This window comes from Trichosurus vulpecula, chromosome 4 (genome assembly GCF_011100635.1).
Source record: "Trichosurus vulpecula isolate mTriVul1 chromosome 4, mTriVul1.pri, whole genome shotgun sequence".
Lineage (NCBI taxonomy): Eukaryota > Metazoa > Chordata > Mammalia > Diprotodontia > Phalangeridae > Trichosurus > Trichosurus vulpecula.
In genome coordinates this window covers 119,371,544-119,398,056 of record NC_050576.1, presented here as the reverse complement: position 1 = coordinate 119,398,056, position 26,513 = coordinate 119,371,544, and the positions used below count along the sequence as shown (strand labels likewise).

The 26,513-nt window shown below is 37.3% G+C and overlaps 1 protein-coding gene across 1 annotated transcript in view; it reads left to right on the top strand.

Moving 5' to 3' along the window:
• The window catches only part of USH2A (usherin), a 991,863-nt gene that overhangs the window by 938,006 nt on the left and 27,344 nt on the right, over positions 1-26,513 (top strand). The window contains exons 64-65 of the mRNA XM_036755334.1: positions 16,053-16,262; positions 19,425-19,663. Of these exons, the coding sequence (XP_036611229.1) occupies positions 16,053-16,262; positions 19,425-19,663 (449 nt within the window). The remainder of the gene's footprint in view (positions 1-16,052; positions 16,263-19,424; positions 19,664-26,513) is intronic.

Here is a 26,513-nt window from a genome sequence, read left to right as displayed (position 1 = left end):
CAGAGCCTCACCAAGTTTACGTTCTTTGTTATATATTTTAGAACATTTAAGAAGGCAGCGTTCTAAAGGATTAGGGCCATATTTGAGTTGTTGTTTTTCAGTCATTTCAGTCATGACCAATGTGTTTGGTGTTTTCTTGGCAAAGATATCTTCTTCTCCAGCTCATTTTACAGATGAGGAAACTGAGGCAAAGGGTTAAATGACTTGCCTAAGGTCACACAGCTGGTAAATGTCTGAAGCCGGATTTGAACTTAGGTCTTCCTGATTCGAGGGCCAGCACTTTACCCACTAGGCCACCTACCTGCAACTGTAATGTGTACATCAGTGTCATGACCACAGAGTTACTGAAAACATGTCATTTAATGACAATGGCAACATGGTATCGCTCTGCCATCAACTTATCAGCTGTGTGACCTTAGGTTTGTCACTTTCTTCTCTAAACTTCATTTTACTCATCTATTAAAAAGAAGATAATGATATTTGCACTAGCCTCTTGGAAGAACTCTTACGAAGATCCCTTGAGATAAGGTGACCTGCCTAATGCTCCTTTGTAACTGTAGAGCACTGTCCACAATACACTGCCATAAATTGCTATGTTAACAAATGAAAAGAGAAGTTAAACACTCCAAATAATTAGTTTAGGAATTATCCAATTTCTATCTAGAAAAGACTTAGAATGTTTCAAGTGCAAACATCTGATTACATAAATATCAGTCAGCCAATAAAGCATTTATTAAGCACCTATTACTCTAGAGGCACTGTGCTAAATTCTGGGGATACAAAAAATAGCAAAGACAGTCCCTACCTTCAAAGGGCTTATAATCTAATAGTATTACATTAATATGGAAACTGAAGCTCAAAGGATATAAGTGATTTACCCAAGGTCACATTAATGAGAGCCAGAATTTGATATCAAATTCCAGGTCTCCGATGCCATGATCACTGAGCTTTCCACTATGCCATGTTGCCCTGGGATTCTGTTCAGGAAATTAGTCATCTCATTTCAGATCCTCTTTCCTACCATCTGAGCCAAGAGACTGCCCAACCACACCTCTGGCAAAGCCAGATCTGGCATACTGCTGGCTCTTCTCACATGTTCAGAAGGTATGACAAGCTACCCTTTAAAAAGACATTAGTGTGAGTGCTATGGGAAAATCTCCTCCAAGGTTGTAGATGAATTGATATGATTTCCTTGATTGTATCTTTTTATTTATGAGGCATAATTTATGAGCACCGGAAAGCAAACTGAAATGAGTGATGACTAACGACAACCAGAGTAATAAATCAGGAGCAGTGAAAGAAGTGGTGATTTTGATCGAATCTATTGAATTAACTGTTGGCCTTAGCCATTACAGGTATTGGAAAGACCTTTTAATATCTGTTTATCTCCCTCATGGGAATACAGTAACTATCTCATTACATGCCTATAGGAAACAAATTATTAAATTGTTTGCTTGTCAGCGTGAAACCTGTTTACTCTTCTTATTAATTACTAGCCTGGCTGTTCATATTGGACTTTGGTTTAATTCTGGTCATGAATTTTCATCAGAATATATTCGCACGGTACTTCAAAAAAATGGTATGGCCTCTTGGTGACATTGATGTAAGCATATCTTCAGAATGATTGCCGTTTCTCTAAAAAGGGAGCAGAGCTCCACAGCAAACCAAAACCAGACCAAAGCAAATGTTTTAACTTTTAAACCTTTTGCAGTCCCTAATCCATGGAACTTAACAGTAAAGATCCCAGCCTCCTAAAGAATAAGATAAAAGAAGGCTGAATTCTAGAACTAGCACAAGCAGCTATTCATAGTTCTAAGAGTTGGCAGATTTTTTTTATCAATAAGTAAATTTGGTTAATTCAGTTTCTTCCTATTATAAATATAGCTGTATAGATATGATTAAGTCAAGGCCCCAAGTTCAGAGTTTTTATAACAAAACAAAGCTGTAGAGGGAATTAGGAGGTACAGTGGATAGAGTGCTGGGGCTGGAGTCAGGAAACCCTGAGTTCCAGTCCAGCCTCAGACATTTACTAGCTGTGTGACCCTGAGCAAGTTCCTTAACCTCTATTTGCCTCAGTTTCCTTATCTATGAAATAAAAGTAATAATAGCCCTTAGCTCCCATGGTTGTTGAGAGAATCAAATGAAATAGTAATTGGAAAGTACTTACTTAGCACAGTTCTGGCACACTGTTGTTCAGTTGTGTCCCACTCTTCGTGACCTTGTAGACCGTATCATGCCAATACTGACCATGAGGTTTTCTTGGCAAAGATACTGGAGGGGTTTACCATTTCTTCCTCCAGTGGATTAAGGCAAAGAGAGGTTAAGCGACCTGCCTAGGGTCAAACAGCTAGTGAGTGTCTCACGTAGACTCAGGTGTTCCTGACTCCAGGCCCAGTGCTTTATCCACTGAGCCACCTAACTACCTCCTGCCTGGCACATAGTAAGTGCTATACGAATGTTAGCTATCATTATTATCATCATTAATTATTGATGCATAATCACAGTAAGCCAACAACATCTATCTTTCAGGCACTATTTTCCCAAGGCCTATTTAATATTTCAGTTGAGACAAGCAAATTTCTTTGAACTGTCATCATGGGAGCAGCTGGAAGGTCATGAAAATGACCCAGAAGTTTGACTTAGCAACACTGGAAAGGTTGAGTGGAGCTGACCAGCTTGTCTTGCATTCTTACAGCTTCCCTGCAATAGCTGTTCCTCCCCAAGTCAAATCAACAAGCCTTTAAGTGCCTACTATGTGTCCAGCAACTGCTGGGGATACAAAGGATAGCAAAAACAGACCCTGAGCTTAAGGATTTCAGAGTCTAATGGGGGAGACAGTAGGTCAACAATTATGTACAAACAAGATATATACAGGAAAAATCAAAGATAATCAGAGGGAAGGCACTACTAGTATTGAGGGAGTAAGAAAGACTTTTTGAAGAAGGTAAGATTTTAGCCGAGACTTGAAGGAAGCCAGGAGACAGAAGCAAAGAAGAAAAAAAAGCTCCTGACGCAGGAAATAACTAGTGAAGAAAATAGAATCAGGAGATGGAGTGCCATGTGTGAGGAACAGCAAAAAAGCCAGTGATACCGTACATGTGGGGAACAGGAATGGGGCTACGTTTTGAAGGGCTTAAAAAGCCAAGCAGGAATTTCCATGTGATCCTGGCAATAATAGGCAACCACGGGAATTTACTGAATTGGGGTGGGGGTGGGGAAAGATGATCAGACCTATATTTTAAGAAGATAATGTTGATAGCTGACCTCTCCCTTACACAAGGAAATGGACTTTTTAAGTCAGAACAGATTTGGATTAAATAAAAAGCGGAAGAAGGTATTACTCCTTAGTAAGGACAATAGAGCTTCTATTTAGGAAACCTTTAAGAAGAAGATACCTACCCTGATAGCCTATTGTAAACCTTCACTTGCCTGAAGGCAGGGAGTAAGATTGGGAATGCCTTGTGATTGATTTACTTCCATTTCTTACATTCTATGATTCTTTATTTGAAACAATTTTAAAATAATTTTTTAAAAAACTTTCAGTGTTGTGACTTAGTAGCTGAAGAGTTGGCAGCTAGGTAGTACGGTGGATAGAGTGACAAGTCTGTAGTCAGGAAGACTCATCTCCTTGAGTTCAAATCTGGCCTCAGATACTTACTAGCTATATGACCCTGGGCAAGTCACTTAACCCTGCTTGCCTCAGTTTCCTCATCTGTAAAATGAGCTGGAGAAGGAAATGACAAGCCACTGTCGAATCTTTGCCAAGGAAACTCCAAATCGTCCTGAATAGTTGGACATGACTGAAAAATTACTGAAAAGCAACAAAAATACACTGAAGAGTTAGACTTGGCTGTAAGACACCCAGGTTCAAATCCCACCTTAGATACTTACTAGTTGTGTGGACGTGGGCAAGTTACTTAATTCCTCATGAGCAGATTCATTAAAAGATTATAATAAAATAAAAGATTACAATAATAGTTGTAATAATATTACAGTATTACAATAATATATAGTATAATATATATTAATAAACTATATATATAGTATAATATATATAAAGAAGAAAAAGAAAACATCATCATGTCAATATTAGTAATAAAAATAATAACAATTATAATAACTCATTTATATGGTGTCCCAAAAGTCTTAGTGCAATTTTAAGCCACTAAGGCTTAAATACATACTTAAAAACATACATACTTAAATAATACAACTACAATAATATTATAATAATATTAGTAACTATCTACCACATGGGATTGTTGTAAAGAAAGTACTATATAAACATGAGTTATAATTACATGTTGAATAACTAATCAACTAACATATACCTAGAAGTGGGCTACTATGTGTATTACAACTAAAAATGGAGAAGTACTTTCTTGGGATGATATAATTGAGAAAAGGAAAATAGCAGGAGGCTTTCCCCTCCCCCTCTCTGGAACTTAGCATAAAATTCCTTTCTGTACTAAGACTAAATATGGAAAATATCAACTCCAAAGAAAGCTATTTCCAAAAGCTATGAGCCATTGAATAAGGTGACGCAGTTAAAATGAAAACTGATTTCCATTCCCAACTACAGACAGGACAGCTCTAAATAAGCTGGAGCACATTAAGCAAGCCTCAAAACAATTTTGCAGCAGGAATCATTTCAAAGCACATAGTATATTATTATTTTTTCTACTCTATATACTGCATACCAGTGATTTACTCCCTTTTCTTTCTGCAAAATCTATAAGCATCATAAATTTCTAAATTTACATGCAATTGCTTCTCTTTCAGAATTCTTTCCTAATTCTAGGAAATGTTTTCCTTTATACCAAAAAAAGGAGTAGGAAGTAGTAGTAGTAGTAGTAGTAGTAGTAGTAGTAGTAGTAGTAGTATAAAAAGAAGAAAAAGGAAACATCATCATCATGTCGATATTAGTAATAAAAATAATAGCAATTATAATAACATTTATATACAGTGTCCCAAAAGTCTTAGTGCAATTTTAAGCCACTAAAGCTTAAAATTATTAAGCTATTTAAGCTTAACTATTAACTATTGTAATGTTAAGCAGGATGGGGCTTTTTTTCCCTCCACAGTTTCCTCTTTTGGAATGCTAAGGCAATCAAGTGTTTTTAATGAGTCTTGCCTTTGAATAGTCTGGTAAAGTGGGGACTTTTGTCTTTTGTTTTGGAGTGCCTCTCAGCACTGAGGTAATCAAGTATCTTTGATGAGTCTTGCCTTTAAAATGTCAGGGCAAGTAAAGTGGGACCTTTTGTTGTCATGGAGTGCTTCTCAGCACTAAGGCAATCCAATCAGGTGTCTTTCAATCTTGTCTTTGTTGAATCAAGAGTCATTGATTGGAAACAATGTATATGATGTGGTGCTAGGGATTAAAGATCTTTCCCACACCCCTTTTGCTAAGTAGGCTCTGAACCCTCAGGGCACTGAACAGGGTATCTGAGCTCTGAGGTTGGCATTTTGCTTTTGGGGATACACTCATTGGAAAAGTATTGGTGATTTGGCCAGACCAGGATCTGGGTAGCCATAGGACCCCACCCCCTACCCCCGGCTTTAAAAACCCAGATGTTGGTGCTTTTCTCTCTGATAACTGTGTATGTATTGCTCTGGACAGATAGAAACCTGCCTGCTGATTTGTGTTATTTTGCTCTGTTTATATAATTTCTGTTTGTAATTTCTGTTTGTATTTTCCCTGAAGTTCAGGGTGCTGACTTTTCCGCCTGAACTAAGTGAGTGATATATGTGTGGTTAACTAAATTGAGATTGTTAACCCCTTAAAGTTGCTTTCCTTAGAAAAGCAGATCAAAGAACCTGTGCTAGCAGCCCTCCTGTGTGCTCTTGTTGTTGGTCTTCTTGGCACCTCCACAGTTGCTAGCAACATTGTTGTTACAACTATTTAAACTATTAAAGCTTAAAATTGAGCTAAGACCTTTGGGTCATCTTGTATAGCACTTTAAGATTTTCAAATTGATTTTGTCCCAATAACCCTGAGTGATAGATAATGCAAATATTATTGTCCTCATTTTACAGAAAAGACTGAGGCTCAGAGACATGAAGTAAATCCCTCACATTCATTCTGCCAGAAAGTCAGCCAGGAAAATTCTAGGAGGAGAATAAATGTTTTGTATGTGTATTTTCTTGTCCTTGAAGATCCATAGAAAAGTGCTCAGCTGGGTCCAAACCAAGGATGTGCTGGTAAAAGTTTAACAATTGGTTCCCCCCAACCAAAAAAGTATACACAATACACAATTAACTTTGATCTGCATTATTAATACTTTCTTGAGCCTAGACCATAAGATAAACAGTTAGGCCCTGATTTGTAGTTTCTGTGGATTCCCACTTGTAAATAGTTACAATGAAAATTTAACAATCAGCCCTCACAAGTAGGTTTGAGCTGGATCAACATACTCCTGGTCCAAACTGAAGAAAAGAAAACCAGTATGTCTCAGAGACACCATAGCTATGGGGAATTGCTTCTGAGATGTCTAAGAGGAGATACTTTATGAATCAGGGCCTGTCTTGAACTGTGGCCATTGTGATAAACACGGTAATGTTTATTTCAGTAGTAAGATAGTCAAGTAAATACATGTACTGGATTTATTTGAATATCTGATTACACTACAGGTAATCCAAAGTAGAACTGTACATAAGTTATAACGTGGCTAGAAATTGAAAATGTATAGTACCTGAAATTCTGCTTTCATAATTATTTACTGGGTTTCTTGCTTCAGCATCCCTTTAGTGTCCTCAAATGTAACCACTGAAATACCATCCATGGGTTTAATTTTTTAATTTTCAGATTTTGGGCCCACCCTGACCCCCAAACATGGAAAATATAAGACTCGTGACTTGAGTGGTTCAGTGTCAAGTTAGTCTTGTCTTCTTGTTGCTAGCCTATCTCTGACCTGGGCAACCCAAAGAAGGCAATATGGTCTAGCAGAAGGATCATTGTCCTGGGATTCAAGAGACCTAGGTTTTATTTGTGTGCATCCCTTTAATAGGATTCACATAATACAGTACTTACTCTCTGCTGTCGGAACTCCCTAATAGCTGCTTTCAGCCTGGATTTCTACATGCCACCTCCTTTCGAACTTACTTATGCACACCTGCTTGGACTTCTGTCTACGGTTACTCATAGCTAAGACATATAGAAAATCACTTGTCCTACAACCCCAAGCTAGTCCATGTAGTCTTTAGGCCTTGTCCCTGACCTGGCTCATCATGTTGCCAAAAAACCTAAAAGCTTGTTTTGGGGAGGTGCAGTCACATGCTCTCTGGAGCTTTATGCTGCTTTTAGATGTTCCCAGATTCACAACAGGCCAAAGCCTATCTAATAGGTGAATTGGACTAATTATTTCCATCTCAATATAATTTGGGCACCTTAGTAACAGATTCTTTTCGTTAAAAAGATGTTTAAAAAAATAGAAACCACAACAAAAGCATGGAATGATTATCCTTGAACAAAAAAAAGTAAGAATAAGCATAATTTGTTTGGGTTTGACATACCAGAGAACAGCTGACATCAGTTAAGTAAACAAATCATTAGGTTGATAACAGAAACATCAACAGAGACATAGCCTACTAATTTGTAGGTCATTGATACTAGTTTGTTAATAGATTCACAGCCAATAGTTTACATCGAGTTTATGTGTCACATCTATAAGTGATGCCTGAGTTAGGAGAGAAATCTTAAAGCACCTTATATGTTCATCCAAATCATTTGCCAAACTAAATTTGGCTTTGAAGTATGTTTGGGCATAAAACATATTGACAGATTCCTGAAATGCTGCCTTGTGGGAATCTGAGGGTTTGGAATCCCCAATGGGTAAAGTGGGATTGGAAAATTGGGAACTAAAAAAGAGAAAATTAAACATGTTTCATGCAAAAAGGTTGCCATGGGTATCACATAGATTTGATCCATGCATAACTTCATATTTAATATTTGAGGCAAATATCACCATCTTATATTGTTTTTCTCATAGAATCCCTTTTTATATTGCACATAGCTCCAGATTTCCATGAAACACAGTTTGTGAATTTTCTGAAATCAATTTTATTGATATCTTTTGTTTTTACATTGCCTATATTTCTCAGTGTATCTCTCTCTTCTTCCCCTCCCAGAGAGCCATCCATTATAACACAGTGAAAAAAAAAAGTTTTCAGGAAAACCAATATGTCAAAAAGAGTCTGACATTATATGCTTCATTCCACACCCATAGAACTATGGGTGCAAAAAAATATGGGGGAGGTTCCTTCTCACATCTCGTCTCCCCAACATACATATGCAAACAGTACCAAAGAGAAAGAATCACTATTTTCTCTTAACAACCCACTTTGCAAGACTCATAACTCATAGTTATGAGCATTTTGTTTTGTTTTGTTTTCCTTTTAGCTCATCCTCACATTTACTATTGTATTGTAAATTGTCATCATCCGAGTCCTAGGATTCCATAGAGGGACCATGTTCAGACTAACTGCAGTCTATGCAAATGGCACTGTTCTCAATGAATATTTCCTGCTTTGGTGTTTTGATTCTTTTCAGTCAATGAAAAACAAAAGGTGAAAGAAAAAAAAGAGAACTGTGAAGATTACATGAGCGCAAGTGATCATCAGCATTCTTATTTATTTTTCATTAGTAGTCCAGCTCTAGGGTATGGATTATGAAGCCTTAGTATTGAAATCTGCCACTCTGAACTCAGTCTTGGTTGTTTAAGATTCACATTCTTAACAAGTCTTTTCCATGTTGACTGAGAATGAAATACTGATTCTTCCTTTTTTGTGGAAGTCCCTGCCCCATCCTGTTTGCCCTCAGCCCTTTCTGGTTTATACCATATATATACTGTTAATGGATAACATTTACTTTATCCATTATTTATTATAAGGCAACTAATTTTTCACTTGAATTTTTCCCCCATCCTAAACAGCGACATGTCAGAGCGGATCGAGGAAACCTCAGATTCATGAAGTTCTGAGTCTAAGTCTCCTTTCTGACATATAATGGATGTGTGACCCTGGGTCACACATAGGTTGTTGCTTAGGAGTAGAGAAATTCAGTTGACCTATCTACTAATAATAACAGTAATAACAACTAGCAATAACTAGTGCTTTAAGGCTTACAACCCACTGTATGTATGTTATCTTAGTTGATCCTCAGCAGATCCTTGAGTAGTAGGTGCTGTTATAATTCCCATTTTACAGATGCTGAAAATGGTCAAGTTTGCCCAGGGCCAAACAGCTGGAGATTTTCCTGACCAGTTCTCTAGACAAATGAAATTATAGGCCCATTATCACCATCTTTTCCAACCTCCCGGATAGAGCTGTACTTGGTCATCTTAGTTCACCATAAGCAAAATTATAGGAGAAGTCCCAAAGAATTCTTCTTATTTTCCTTGAGCTAATGATCCAAATCCTGTGTTACTATAGGTTTAGTTACTAGAACTATGATTTTATCGGTATAGGGAACTCCTTCGATCCATACAGGCCAGAACCTTGTCTACAACTTTATAATCAAAGAGAGCTACCTCCATCACTGAGAAGTGAAATGATTTGTCCATGGTCACACAGTCAGTATATGTCAGAGGCAAGACTTGAACCTGTCATAAATTAATCATTCAACAAATATTTTAAAGACTTATTATGTGCCAAGAATTGCCATAAACGATGTTGAGGATATGAAAGCAAAAGTCTCTATTTTAAAGATGCTTACATTCTAAGGGAGAATATATGTATATATAAAATAGGTTTTGTATACATATGCATATCTCTGTGTGTGTGTGTGTGTGTGTATGATTCATGCAGAGTAGATACAAGGTAATATTAGAGGGTAGGTATTGGTAGCTGAGGGGACCAGGAAAGACCTCTGGCAGAAGGCGGTGCATGAGCTATGTCTTGAAGGAAGCATGCAATTCTCAGAGGAGGAGGAGAGAAAGGGGATCAGAGCCAAGGCCCAAAGATGCTGGTGGAGCATCTTGCGTGAGGAATGGCAGGTAGGCTTATGTGCCTTTGCTAGAGAGTTCATAGAGAGAAACAATATATTATGACTGGAAAAGAAGCAAGGGAATAGATTGAGAAGAGCTTTAAATGCCAAACGAGTTGATATTTGATCAAAAGGTATTAGGGGAATTTGGCATTTGAGGAGTAGGGAATGGCAAGGTCAGATCTACACTTTGGAAAGACCACTTTGGAAATTCTATGGCAGATACATTGGAGTGGTTAGAAACGTTGGGTAGGGACACCAATGAGAAGCTATTGCAGAGGTGTTAAGGGCTTAAACTAAGGTGGTGGCTGTATGAGTGGAGAAAAGGGGATGTGTATGAGAAATGTGGGGACAGAAATGTAAGATTTGGCAATGACTGCATGTGTAGGCCAAGATGGAGTTGAGAGTAACACAAATGTTGCAAACCTAAGTGACTAGAAGGTTAATGATGCCCTTGACAGTAATATGGGCATTCATAAGAAGGGTGGGGAAGTGGGGACAATGTTTTGTATTTTTTAACTCTGAACTATTTCTGGGACATCCAGTTTGAAATGTCTAATAAACAGTTGGTGATGCAGAACTGGAATTCAGGAGTGACTAGGTGCTAGATACTGAGAGAAGTAATTATTAATAACCAATCACTAATATAGAGTTGGTGATACCCAGGATTTTTCTCCCTTTCTATTTCCTCATTTAAAGACTAGGTCAAGGCAGCCTCTAAAGGACAGGGCTGATGATGAATTTGGGTTAACATTCTGCTCAATCTTGGGTGGGACCCCACCCAACTAGGAAACTTTATTTCTGACTAAAGGGTCAAGTGAATCTGATCTAGGTGAATTCCAGCCCCTGGTCCAACTAAGTGGTATGAGGGGAGGTGGATCCCTTTGTCTAGATTGCCCAAGGCAGATGTGGTCTAGGTTGAGATCAGTTTCTTTGTCCAAGACAGTCAAGTTCCCCCAGTCCCTTATTAGAATAAGCCCACCTCCCATTATAATATTCATTCTCATTAATTGTTAACCAATGAGAATTTATTTCCACCTGTTGGGAACACCAAAGGTATTGATTATTTGCTAGCCATAATTAAAAAATCGATTATTGATTACCCCAAAACTATATCTCAGATGCTTCATTCATCACGATATAGAGATCTGCAAGTCTTCTGCAGAAAGACACAAATTGAGGAGTAGAAAAAAACCTCATAAGCCTTCTCATCTCACCCTCTTATTTTACAGATGCTTCAGATGATTATGTCTGAGTGTCTAGATGTATATCTTTCCCACTTCATCTGAGGCCATTCCTCAAACATCTTTAAAGGTTCTCAGTTCTTAGTCATACCCACTTCTTCTTCTACCTAGCTATCTGGAGGATATGAGATTACCTGAGGAGGCTTCCAGAGTGAAACTATGTGGTGGAGTCTCCACCACCCTACCCTAGATGTGTTTCCTGTCTCTGCGCAAGGTGAAAGGCCCAACCACTTAGAAATGGAGTCAAAAGTCCTGGGTTTGAATCACTGCTTTGCTATTAACAAAAACAGTGCTTTAAAAACTCGATTTGACAAAGACAATTCCTTACACCTTTGGCAAATCCTACTATACCCTTCTGAACCTCAATTGCCTCATCTATAAGGCATCTAGGTGATACAGTGGTTAGAGTGACAACCTGGAGTCAGGAAGACTCATCTTCCTGAGTTCAAATCTGGCCTCAAACACTTACTACCTGTGTGACCCTGGGCAAGTCACTTAACCCTGTTTGCCTCAGTTTCTGCGTCTGTAAAATGAGCTGGAAAAAGAAAATGGCAAACCAGTCCAGTATCTTCACCAAGAAAAGCTCAAATAGAGTCATGAATAATCGGACACCAATGAAAAATGACTCAACAGTTAACTACAGGAAATATTACTATAAAGTCCTTTATAAACCTTGAACTCCTATATGTGTACCAGCTATCATCCTGTTGCCTACCAGTCGTTTTATGGGACAAACTGCTATCTTTTACAACCAGAGACAATATAATAGTGGGAAAGTGCATTGAACTTGGAACCCAAAGACATGGGTTGAAACATACTACCCATGTGACCTTGAAAAAGTCACTTAACTTTTCTGGGCCTCAGTTTCCCAATCAGCAAAATGAGAGCATTGAGCTCGATGAATCTTAAGATTCCTTCTGGCTTTATGATCCTGTATATAGTTTAAAGTTACATTCCTATATCTATATTTTGGGGACCATCATTCTTTTTAAACAAACAAACACATTTAGAGTTCAATTCCTCTGTCTCCAGCCTTGCTAGAAATAATTACCTGTATGACCTTGGGCAAGTGCTCTGGGCCTGGGTTTCTTCATAAGTTAAAATAAAAGGGTTGGACTCGATTACTTCTGAGGACCCTTCCTTTTCTAAAGCTATGATTCTATAGCTCTTCCATCCCCAACGATTTGGGGGTAAGGATATTTTCAGTATTTAAACAAAATATTCAGGTTATTGAGGAACATTTTTATTTTTCAAATGGATATTTTAATGTCATAAAAACACAGTCTTTATGAACACTTTGTTGAAATCCACAGCCTCTCATTAATCTCATTCTAGCTTTCCCTCCACGCTAACTGCTATCCATTTTCACTGAAGCTCATGTAAATGCCCTGTTCCTATTTTGCATATGCATGTTGATTTCTATGAGTGTTGTTTTGATCTCAAATTGAATGATTATTTTTTTTAAGAAAAGAAAATAGCAATGTGTTATGAAGGTCTTCCATCAAAGACAAAAGGACATTTGTTCCTGCGCATGCCTGTTATTATACCCTAATGGACAAAAATGTTCTTTTCCTGTCTAGTTTTTTTGCTAGAAGTTCTATCCATCTATAAAGAGACATATATATAGAAAATACATATTATCAACCAGTCTTAAGAAATGTGTTTATCTGTTTGTGTGATATAAGCATATATACCAGGAAGTGTGATATATGGTAGGCGTCTCCATACTTTTCTGATCATGCACTTCTATCAGTGAAGAATTTTTGAGCCTATATGCATTTATTTCTGTGTTTATTTATAAATTATGTATAATGCTACTGTGCTAATAATTATGCATATCATAACAGTTGTACAATAGAAATTTAAAAGGATGAGATAAAGATGATCCTAGGGTCAGTATAGAACCACTGGAGTTTACTGAGTGACATGGTCATATATGTGCAAAAAAGAAAATCATTTCTTAAATTGGTAGCTGTGTGAAGAATAAATTAGAGGAGGGAAAGATGAGACAGAAGAAGATGAGACAATAGTCCAGGAGAAAGGAGATGATGTTCTGAACTGGGGCGGTAGCTATATGAGTAGTAATAAAATGCAAGAGATTCTATGAAGTTAGAAATGATGAGATTTAGCAAATGACTGGATATTGGATGAGGGAGAGTGAACATGATTTTAAGGTAGAGACCAGGGGTTACTAGAAGGACAGTGGTGCCATGGACAGTAACAGGAAAGTTCAGAAGAGAGGTGGATTTGGGGAAATGGCAATGTAAGATCTGTAATATGGATGGCAATTCATTCATCACTGTGTGACTCACTCTTTTCTACCCAAAATGAAAAGTGAGGAGTGGAGAATGAGGTAATTGCCATGATAGAAGATGATCTGCAGGGCAGGGCTGTGTATGCTGGGAGGGTGGTAGGGAGGGTTGGAGATATTCCCGATGGCAGCTTCACAGCAGCTGTAGTGAGTACCCAGGTAGCAGTTAGGTTATAACTTCTTGGGGAACTGACAATGGGCACATACTTGGAGAGGCTGGAAAAAGGAAAAGAAAGAATGGAGGGTGTTGGTAGATAAAAGGTAGGTGTGACCCATCCTCCAAACAATTGATCTGCATTCCCCTGGGAGTCATGACTTGGCTATCACTTTGGAGACCACTGGTATGAAATGTCATTGGTGTAGAGTCCTGGTTTTAGAGTTAGGAAGACCTGCTTTTAAATACTTTACCTAATGCTTAATTATTGTGCAGTCCAAAACAAGTTCCTTAACTACTGTGTAGGTCAATCAAGTCCCTGGGACTTATCCACTGGGCAAGAGACAAAATCAAGATTGTTTTGCAGATGATAAGCTCTCATTCTCGGATTTATCCAAATTGACAAAATCACATTTCCTTCTTCTCTATATTTTTATGCATATATGTTAATATGTATATATACAAATATGTACATATACAATTATATAATAGAGTACCATTATAACAAGGTTCATTATTATTTTATTATATAATAATTAGTATTTTATTATTATGTAATTATTATTGTTAATACTGATTACATAATAATTATTATTATTATATTTGGATGGTTCAAAATATGTCCTCATACATACAAAAAATGAGAGACTACTTGATGTCTGAGGACTTTGGTACCAACATTTTATGCATCTATGCCCTCTGGAATGTATTGTACCTAGTAACAGAGTGAGTCTAGAGAAGGGATTTGTCCTTCCAATACCAATATTATGATGAGGTTGTACAGTATTTATAATTATGTATAAATTTTTAAAAATTGAAGGAAAAAATATGTCTCCATGATGAAACTTAGCCCTCGAGACTGACAAAATGTTATATGTAACTTTACTGATGCCACTACTCTCATAAATGAATTGTTTCAGTTGTCTAACTCTCCATAACCTCACTTCAGGTTTTCTTGACAAGGATACTGGAGTGGTTTGCCATTTCCTTCTGAGGAAACTGAGGCAAAAAGTGACTTGCCCAGGATCACATAGCTAATAAGTATCTGAGGCTAGATTTGAACTCAAGAAGATGAGTCTTCCTGACTTCAGGCCAGACACTCCATCCACTGCACCTCCTAGCTGCCCTTAATTTAAAACCTTAGAGTGCCATTATATCAATATCAGATATTATAATTATTATTTGGATGTACTGCTGGTGAATCTTTCTATCAGCGAGGAGTTTTTAGATAAATACATTTGAGCACCAGTCTGAAAACCACTGAATTGGAGACTAAGCTTATCAGAAATTTCACTTCCCTAAAGGATACTGTCCACAGTGGATAGAAATACCCATTCTCAGATCTAATGAAATAACATACGGTGCTTTACAAACCACAGAGGACTCAGTAAGTGCTAGCTATTATAAATAGTGTTCTGGGAGGGAATGAAACTAATTTCAAATATTGATGATATAAAAAATGAATTAAAAAAAGCTTTTGGTTCTCACTGCAAAAATTTTCACTGACAACTTCTCTCATATTTTTAATGCTTGATGTTCCTTGAACCTGCATGTTATAAAATTGAAAATGTTCTCTGGGTTTCTCCTTAGAAGCTTGGGGCAAACTTTAAAAGAAAAAAAGCAGTAGAGAAGACATTGAATGAGAAAAAAATTTACTGAAGTTAGAATTGTTCAACATGAAAGCTTACTAAGGGATACTTCTACTAAAAATCGCTCAGACAGTCTTCTCGTATTGCCACTTAGATCTATCATCCTGATTGATCACTATGTAGTTGGCTATTATTGAGCCTAATTTAACCCTATACACTCACACATCCATCTATTCTGTCTATTGTACCTGACATTCTACAAATTACTTACTCATGCAAATGATGACCTAAGGCAACCTTTTAGGATATTCGTGTTTAATTATACAAATGATTTTTGATAAATAAGATTATGCATCCTTCCATATGTTTATTCCCTTCTTGATGAAAGGAAAATTTAATTTTCATGCAGATTTGGTGGGGACCATGTTTAATAACTGCTGAGTTTTATGTAGTCTGCAGATCCATCCAGTTGAGGGAAGCTGACAAAATCACTTGGCGTGGCTCTCAGAGACAGGCATTTTTTAATCAAGCTTAATTCAAGCTGCTGAATTTTGAATCAAGGATCCTTTGTGTTAGTATGTCCATTGCATAAAAAGAATAAGGTTCACTCACAGTATGAGCGTACCACTTGTCTTTAAGCCTATAACTTGTCTATCATACTACTGAATTGTAAGATGATGCAATAATCCCAAAGTTTACACTGTTCTCACTTCATTTCAACTCAAGGGTAATTTGCTTATGAGTTTATAACTTGCCTGTTTTTATTTTGGAGGTCTGGTCTGGGAATTCAGCAGGAAAGACACCCAGTAGCTGGGCACAATGTAAAACAGGCCCAGCTCCACCAGAAGGCCTCCAAGCTCCAAAATTCCATGCTGTCTTCTCCACTCAAGCTGTAGTCAATATTAGCACTCCTTTGAAGCCCAATGGTATTGTGAGTCTTTACAGGCTGTTCTCTAACCACACCAGAGGGGCAGAGATGGTGGTGAGTATCTGAATCGTTTACTAGAAGACACTGTATAGGGAAAGCCCATATAAAGTTACCCTAGCCAACACATCTTTCCCAATATCATTGTTAATACATTATAATTGGATCCCACAATTTATAACCCTTTTGTTATAGAACTCCTTGCCCCCAGCAGTGTTGTTTCACCTAACGTCTTGGGGTTTTTTTTGTTTTGTTTTGTTTCTGGACAACTGGGGGTGTATCTGTCTTGGGTTACTGTTTTCCCTGTATATTAGGGCGATAGCATACTCTTCTCCATAGGCCTTTTTTTCCCCTCCTTCCTTTCCTCTCCCTTCTTTCTTTCCTTCCTTCTTTTCTTTCCTTCCTTCCTTTCTTCCTTCTTTTCTTTCCTTTCTTTCTTTCTTTCTTTTTTCTTTCTCTCTTTCTCTCTCTCTTTCTTTCTTCCTTTCTTTTCTTCTTTCCTTCCCTCCTTCCTTCTTTCCTTCCTTTTTCTTTCTTCTTGTTTTCAATTGCCCTCTGCTTAGTTAAGCAAGACTGATTTCTTTACTTAACTAAGTTTTTGTCCAGAAAGACAAGAATAATTCCCCAAGTCAAATTAATTGTTTTGAAATATAAAAAATATGAAAGTCGTTAAAGTGAAATGAGCTGAAGATAAGACTAATAAATTAACATATGAAAGTTCCCCTAAATGTGTTCAGAAGCCTGAAAAAGTAAATCAAATGGGTGAAAACTCTACCTATTACTGGCAAAGTTGTGAGAAATATAGAGTTCTGCTTCTCCAAGTCTAGTATTTTATCCTCATTTTAGAAACTGAATTCAAAGAGTTGAAGTGATTTGGGATCAGAGGATCTTAGATTTAAAGTTGGAAGGGATTTCATTAACCATCTAGTCAAATCCATTTATTTTACAAATGAAGAAAGTTTGGCTCAGAATAAAGTTTTGGTAACTTGCCTAAGGTCATGTGGCTAGCCAACGTTTGAGGCAGGAGTTGAACCAACATCTTCCTGACTCCAAGTCCAACGCTCTACCTTCTCTGAAGCACTGCCTCTCAGGACTTAGAATTAGAGATGACCTTAGAGTCCACTTTACTTTTGCAAAGGAGGAAACTGGGGCTCAGGGTGGCCGAATGACTTGCCGAAAGTCAAACAGGTAGCGAGTTGAAGAATGGAGATTTGACTCCAAAGCTAGTGGTTCTGAATTCCTTGTTTTCTCAAGAACAGCATGAGGTTTTCTAGGTTACCAAGTGACAGGGACAGGATTCACACACAGGACTCCTAGAACTCTGGCCAGAGCTCTTTCCACTATAACATTCACAACCAAAGCAGTACTTAGGGGAATATTGATCTCTCTAAATGCTTACATTAATAAAAGAAAGAGCAGATCAATGGACTGAACATGCAACTAAAAAAAAACCTAGAAAAACAACCAATTAAAAATCCTCAATTTAACAACAAAAATAGAAATCCTAAAAATGAAAAGAGAGATTAACAGAATTGAAAGTAGGAAAGTGAAAATAATAAAGCCGTGAGTTGATTTTATGAAAAAAAATAAACCATTGGCTAATTTGATTTTTAAAAAGAAAACCAAAAATTATCACTATCAAAAATGAAAAGAATGAATGAATAATCAGTGAATATGAAATTAAAGCAATTATTAGGAGCTGTTTTGCCCAACTTCATTCCACTACAACATTCTGCTTAGGATAATTAAGTCTTGACTGATCGGGGGAATGATCATTCAATTTATGGTTGACCAAAGTCACTTGATTTATGCCTACCGTAGACCAGGTACCCAAGATTTCTTCATCTTCCTGCTCAATTAGCAGCAATCCCCACCAGGAACAGAGAAAGGAAAGGAAACATTAACCAATCTGTTTCACCACATGGCAGAAGCTCTAATAAAAATATGAATTTGGGGCATGAGGAGAAGAGATATGAAACTGTTAATGAAAAGATGTCTTAGTTGCCCAAGAACCAACATTCAGATGCAAACCAGCTAGGTAATAGGCCCAAATCATGACTACAGCACCCACAGAAGATGAGCTTCCTTATGGATACCAGTGACAGATTGTAAGGCAGTTAGAACTACTCAAAGAAAATATTCCTTGTAACCAATAGATGTATTCCTCAACCCCAATTCCTTGAATCACCTTCTCAGCTACCCATTCTAGGCAATCCAAAGACAGGCCTAGAGTATTGGACAACCAAAAGAAACAGAGGGATGAAACAAACTCCTCAAAATTCCCATTGAGGCAAAACTAGATTAGATGAATTTTGAAGTCCATTCTAGGAATTCGTGCTTTTACTAGTATTGCTTTTACACCAAAGTTATTCCTATGCATGTGGATACAAGTTAATCAAGACCTCTTGAGAAAGAAATGCCCCAGCATCTTTTAGAATTTCACTTTAGTGATTAAAAAAACTCTCACTGTGGAAATAATACAATGAAAGAGTAAGCAGGGATCAGAGAAATAATCTAGTCTAAATCCATGAAATTTACAGATGAAGTTGCTGATATGGGACTTGAATTCCTCAAAATCACATAGTAATAAACTCTTGTATTTATATAGTGCTTTACCTAATGTTCTTCCTCTCTTTCTCAAACAGCAGCCTGATGCAGTGGCGAGAGTACTTGATTTAGTTCAGATATTGTTTCATACACCTGCTATTGGTGTGACCTTAGGCAGGTAATTTCTGTTGGCCTCAGTGTTCTCTGTAAAATGAGAAAGTTTGACTAAATGATTGGTACGATTTCTTCCAGTTCTAAATCCTGTGATTAAAAGCAGAAAATAATAACAACAGCAACAGTGACGATAATAATAGCTAGTTTTTTTATAGAGCTTTAAAGTTTGCAAATTGCATTAAAAATATTAACACATTTTATCCTCATGACGACACTAGGAGGTTGGTGCTATTTTTATCCACATTTTACAGATGAGAAAACTCAAGCAGATAAAGGTTGTGACTTGACCAGAATCAGGATTTGAATACAAACCTTGATTCTGCGTCCAGAGCTCTATCCACACTACACAGAACTCTTAGGTATTGTCTCTCTGTTAAGTCCCTTGAAAGCAAGGACTGAGCCTTATCTAAATTTTGCATCTTTTACCATTTTATATCCTTGTGTACATAATAAACATGTGCTGATTTGTGAATTTTTTTTTCTCATAACTTCTTATAGTTGTCTGAAGGTATGGCCACCCAGCAGACAATCCATGACCTGGAGCCTTTCACTACTTATTCCATTGGGGTAGAAGCCTGTACCTGTTTCAATTGTTGCAGCAAGGGACCAGTGGCTCAACTGACCACTCACACTGCTCCACCTTCCCAGCAGCCCCCTCCCCAGATCCAGACATTGACCTCCAGGACTGCCTACTTCCAGTGGAATCCTCCATCATCTCCCAATGGCATTGTTGAAAGGTAGGGAGCAGTTGGTTTAGCAATTATTAAGGATCTACTATGCTTTAGGCACTAGACTAGATTCTGGTAATACAAATAGAGAAGAGAAACAATTCCTATCCTCAAGGACCTTACATTTTATTAAGGAAGATAATACCTACATATTAGGCGTATGCAAAGTATATGCAAAATAGATATGAAAACGCTTTACCTTCAGGCCAGAAGCAAAATAACAAGATAAGAGACATACTACATTCACACTAGGAAATCTTTATTCATAGATTGGATTGATACAAACAGAGAAAAAGGGAATGTGGTTGGCCAAAGTCACTAAGTTGAACAAAATGATTTCCTATAGAATTTCTTTCTTGTTTTTTTTTTTTTTTTTAGAATTTCTAAAATATAAACATTCCAATTGATGGAAAACCCAATGGCATCATTTTTAAATAATAAGAAACAGTAATGGTTTTTATTTCATTTTATTATTTATTTAATATTTTTAGTTTTCAGCATTGATTTCCACAAGATTTTGAATTACAAATTTTCTCCCCATTTCTCCCCTTCCCCCCCCCACTCCAAGATGGCATATATTCTGATTGCCCCGTTCCCCAGTCAGCCCTCCCTTCTGTCACCCCACTCCCCCCCATCCCCTTTTCCCTTACTTTCTTGTAGGGCAAGATAGATTTCTATGCCCCTTTGCGTGTATATCTCATTTCCCAGTTACATGCAAAAACAACTTTTTTCTGGACATCTGCTTTTAAAACTTTGAGTTCCAAATTCTTTCCCCTCTTCTCTCCCCACCCACCCTCCCTGACAAGGCAAGCAATTCAACATAGGCCATATGTGTGTCATTATGTAAAACCCTTCCACAATACTCATGTTGTGAAAGACTAACTATATTTTGTTCCTTCCTATCCAGTTCCCCTTTGTTCAGTTTTCTCCCTTAACCTGTCCCTTTTTGAAAGTGTTTGCTCCTCCCCCTATCTGCCCTCCCTTCTATCATCCCCCCCCCTTTTTATCCCCTTCCTCCTTCTTTCCTGTGGGGTAAGATATCCAATTGAGTGTATATGTTATTTCTTCCTCAAGTCAGTTTCGATGAGAGCAAGATTCACTCATTCCCCCTCACCTTCCCCCTCTTCCCTTCCTACAGAACTGCTTTTTCTTACCACTTTTATGTGAGATAATTTATCCCATTCTATCTCTCCCTTTCTCCCTCTCTCAATATATTCCTCTCTCATCCCTTAATTTGATTTTATTTTTTTCGATATTACCCCTTCATATTCAACTCACCTTATGCCTTCTGTCTGTATATATATATATATGTATGTATGTATATGTATATTCCCTTCAGCTACCCTAACACTGAGGTCTCATGAATTACATACATCATCTTTCCATGTACGAATGTAAGCAAAAAAAGTTCAACTTTAGTAAGTCCCTTATGATTTCTCTTTCTTGTTTACCATTTCATGATTTTCTTGATTCTTGTGTTTGAAAGTCAAATTTTCTATTCAGCTCTGCTTTTTTCACTGAGAAAGCTTGAAAGTCCTCTATTTTATTGAAAGTCTATATTTTACCTTGGAGCATGAAACTCAGTTTTGCTGAGTAGGTGATTCTTGGTTTTAATCCTAGCTCCATTGACCTCTGGAATATCATATTCCAAGCCCTTCAATCCCTTGATGTAGAAGCTGCTAGATCTTGTATTATCCTGATTGTGTTTCCACAATACTCAAATTGTTCTTTCTGGCTGCTTGCAGAAGTTTCTCCTTGATCTGGGAGCTCTGGAATTTGGTGACAATATTCCTAGGAGTTTTCTTTTGGGGATCTTTTTTCAGGAGGCGATTGTAGGACTCTTTCAATTTCTATTTTACCCTCTGGCTCTAGAATATCAGAGAAGTTCTCCTTGATAATTTGTTGAAAGATGATATCTAGGTTCTTTTTTGATCATGGCTTTCAGGTAGTCCAATAACTTTTAAATTATCTCTCCTGGATCTGTTTTCTAGGCCAGTGTTTTTTCCAATGAGATATTTCACATTTTCTTACATTTTTTCATTCCTTTGGTTCTGTTTTATAATTTCTTGATTTCTCATAAAGTCGCTAGCTTCCACTTGCTTCAATCTAATTTTTAGGGTAGTATTTTCTTCAGAGGTCTTTGGGACCTCCTTTTCCATTTGGCTAATTCTGCCTTTCAAGGCATTCTTCTCATTGGCTTTTTGGAGCTTTTTTGCCATTTGAGTTAGTCTATTTTTTAAGGTGTTATTTTCTTCAGTATTTTTTTTGAGTCTCCTTTAGCAAGTCATTGACTTGTTTTTCACAATTTTCTTGCATCACTCTCATTTCTCTTCCCAATTTTTCCTCTACTTCTCTAACTTGCTTTTCCAAATCCTTTTTGAGCTCTTCCATGGCCTGAGTTCATGTTTTTCTTGGAGGCTTTTGATGTAGGCTCTTTGATTTTGTTGACTTCTTCTGGCTGTATGTTTTGGTCTTCTTTGTCACCAAAAAAAGATTCCAAAGTCTAAGTCTAAATCTGAGACCATTTTTGCTGCCTTTTCATGTTCCCAGCCAACTACTTGACCCTTGAGCTTTTTGTCAGGGTATGACTGCTTATAGAGTAGAGAGTACTTTGTCTCAAGTTTGAGCGTCTGTGCTGCTGTTTTCAGAGCTACTTCTACACAGCAAGCTCTGCCACACCAGTACTCCTTCTCCCTCAAGAACTACCAACCAGGATTGCGGCCCAGATCCAGGCAGGGCAAAGCAGGCTCTGCACTCCTGCTCGGATCCACCACTTAATTCCTGCCACCAGGTGGTACTGGGGCTGGAAGCAACTGCAGCTGTAGCTCTGTAAGCAGCCTCAGAGCTGCACCACCTCCGCCGCCCCAGGGTGGTGGCCCACCATGAACTCCTTTCACTCTGTCCAGAAGTTTTTCCTACTAACCTTCTCTGTTATCTTTGGCATTTGTGGGTTGAGAAGTCTGGTGACTGCCACAGCTCAATGATTCAGGGCCCTACTGTCTATTCTGCCATGCATCTGGTCTGGTTGGTCCTGGCGCAGCCCACACTGGGCTGTGCTCCGCTGTGCTCCCAGCTCCATGCAGTAGACCCTTCCCAACGACCATCCAAGCTGTCCTTGGCTGGAGCCCTGCTTCCCTCTCCTATCTCATGGGTTCTGCAGCTCTAGAATTTGTTCAGAGCCATTTTTATAGGTGTTTGGAAGGACCTGAGGGAGAGCTTAAGCAAGTCCTTGCTTTCCAGCCACCATCTTGGCTGCACCCCCCCAACAGTAATGTTTCAATGTAACACAATAACTAGGAAGAATTTAAATGTCTTCAAAATACTTTATTTCAAATACATGAACACAGATGTCCCAATTTTATTTTGCATTATCTATTGAGGCATCCTGATGAAGATGAGTGATGTAGTATAGGTGACTAATATCTATGAAAAATTCTAATTTATGCACCCAGAGAATATGTCACTTACCTCTGATATCATTTCTCCAATAGTCAAAGGTTGGAAACTAAAGAACTTTTGAAAGTTAAATCAGATATATGCTGATCCAGTCTGAAGAGTAGAGGAAAACTAGATCTTTGACAGAAGTGCTTAGTTCGGTCAAAGCAATCTAGAATTAACCTTTATATTTCTTTGTATCCACCATTGGTTAATTGGTATCATATTGTCATGAAGTAAATGAAAACCCTCTGACTTTTTGCACTTACTGAAGAGAAAAATCTGATGTCAGCCTTTGAACAGATGGGCACCAAAACTACTGTAACTTCACAACATTAAAATTAGGTAGGTAAGTGGCAGGAATTTTCAGTCCATTTTTCTACATAGGAAAATGGCACCCCAATATTGAATTTTCATTGATGGTGCCATAAATTAGCACTGAAGGCCAACAGTGTAATAAATATCTAAATTCCAAAGTTAGTGCTCACCTACCATGTACACAGTTAAAAAATATTACAAGGCAATTTCAGAAGACAGAGATTGTGAACAAGAGAAATAAAGAAAGGCTTCAGATAAAAGAGCAAGGCTTCAGATTTTTAGCCTGCAGAAAAGGAGGCTCAAGGGAGACATGATGGCTGTCTTCAAATTTTTGAAGAGCTGTCATCTGTGAAAGGGATTAGAAGATCTGTTTGGTCCTAGAGGACAGAACTAAGAGCAAGGGGTGGAAATTCCAAAAAGGCCAATTTAGCCTTCATATCTTGAAAAAAAAGTCCCTAACAATTAATTAGATTTATCTAGAAAAAGAATTGTTTGCCTATGGAGTTGGTGAGTTCCCCACATTGGAGACCTTCAAGCAGAGACTGGTTAATTACTCATCAAAGTCACCGGTTCATTAGTTCATAGGATGATAAAATCTCAACTTTGAAGAGACCTTGGAAATTATCTGGCCCAATTCCCTTATTTTACAATTCATTAAGCCATATTCCCCTCTATGAATAGACCACAGGCTTGAACAACAAACCCTTTTGAAGGAAAAAAAAACAGAAGGAAACAATACTCTCTCCTACATACAGATTTATAGGGAAGTAAAGATTGTCTCTGAAAAGAAGATGGCTTTTTTCTTAAGTTAATTATTGTAGAAGTGAAATCTCCCTGCTGGATCCTTCGCCAGTGATGCTTCTTCTTCCTTTTACAGTCAAAGTTACCATTGTCTCTCAGTAGATTCAATATTGAAGAGATTTTTTTCACCACACAAAAAGACAAAAACCTACAATGATGATAATTATATTCTCAAATTTTCAAATAGATCTGTGACTTCATTGATGTGGTAGTCTCTTCCAGAAATGGATATTACAACCATATGCCTGTTCAACCAGAATAACTTGTGCTTTTCCTCTGACAAGTTCATCCCAGAGTGTCCACTCAATATGATAAAGGCCTTTTACACATTCTTGTAACATCAAGAGACTGTCAAGAGGCCTTCCATTGGTTACCCATTGCTCTAGTCATATATTATGCTTATCATCTTATTTGAAAATACATTTATTTGATGACATCTTTCACTCCAGCTCTTCATCCTAGTGTGGAAATGTTCACACTCATCATATGCTTCTCCATTTCCCTCTGAGTGCACTCCATTTTAATTCTTCACATATTGTCCTGACACTTAGCCAAACAATAACAGCAGTAGAATTTTGATATTAAAAAATGAATCTTTGCTTCATAGAGAAGTACAGGATCTTTTCAATTTCCATTAGACAGTCTAGGCCTCTCTTCCTCCTATTTAATTCTGGCCCCAACTATATGTCATCCATCTAATTGTATATCGTAGTCTCAACAATAGGCATCTTTCATCCTCTTAGTTTTTCTCTGTATTAATAGTTAGGCCCAATTCTTTTGGTTAATTATGAATCTTAACATTCCAGAGGAGGAAGAAAGGAAATAAGTGTTTATATCATGCCTACTACATGCCAGGCATTGTACTAAGTGTTTCGCAAATATTATTTCATTTAATTATCACAACAATACTGAAAGATAGGTGTTATTATGATCCCCATTTAACAGTTGAGGAAACTGAGGCAGAATTTAAGTAGCTTTTTCAGGGTCACATATCTAGTATCTGAGGTCACATTTGAACTCAGGTCTTTTTTTGCTCTAGGTCTAGTGCTCTATGACAGCATAATTATCAATAAGCAGGAGAATCTGTAGAACCTCACCATTTATAGGGAATAATACATCTTCAACTTGGACTCTGCCCTGGATCTCTTCCATCATGGTGGCAAATGCTTTTGATAATCATACATTCCTCTATTGTATTGTCTGCTTCATAGTAATGATCAGAGCATCTTCTAACAAGGTTATCTCTTTTCTAGTGTCTTCTAAGAAACATTATTTAATTTTTATGTATTCATGAGAGATCCTTTGTTGGAAAAGAGACTTTAAAGTGGTGTTCTGCTGCTTCTGCTGCTTTTTTATAGTTCACCAACAATCAGTGCAATGGGAATTTTTTCAACTACATCTTTCAGTTAATTTTGCAATGGGGAAGATGTGGTCTGTTGTGAAATAGCATTTACAGAAGTCTGCCTATTCTCATTGATTATGTCTTCAATGTTTATATGTGTATAATTCTCATAAAAATATCATTATATACGGAAAAGTAGAATATAGGACACTCATTTTTGATATTCTCTCGGCCACCTTTTATCAGTATACCACAGACTGGTATCTTCTCCGTCTTCAGATTGATGGTGATTGTGATTCAATTCCTCAATGCACTCATAATCTTGCCACCTCTAGCATGAATCTCCTTAATGTACAATTAATCTAATACAACTGTATTTATCATCTCTGTTATTTTTTGTGTCATTTCTATTACCTGTCCCCAATCACATTTAGCTTTGTGATTTTAGAATTCAAGTGTGTGATTTCACTTTTTTGGTAGTAAAGATAGTTTGTTACAAAAATATTTGCAGATCTTTTCCATCTTTCTTCTGTTTGTGGTTGAGGCAAGACCTAAATATGGATAAGATTTGCACAGAATGACCACTGGCAAGAAAATAGAGACTGATCAGATCAAAAACCCATTGAAGTATTGAGGGATAAATTTAGGTTACATTTTTATAGAGCTTGAAGATTTGTGAAGTCCATATATTTATTATCTCTTATGATTATTATAATACTTGGTGGGATTGGTGTTCAGTGATAGAAGTATAATGAACTAAAATATAAATCATCATAATTTCCTACTCATATTTTTTAAATTAAAGTTTATTGATATCTTTTGTTTTTAAATCAACCATATTTCCCATTTATATTCCCTGCTTTTTCATGCTTCCCAAAGGGTTATTCTTTATAATAAAGGAAAAAAGAGGGATAAAAACATTCTCAAAAGTTCATCATCATATCAAAAAGTCTGATTTATATT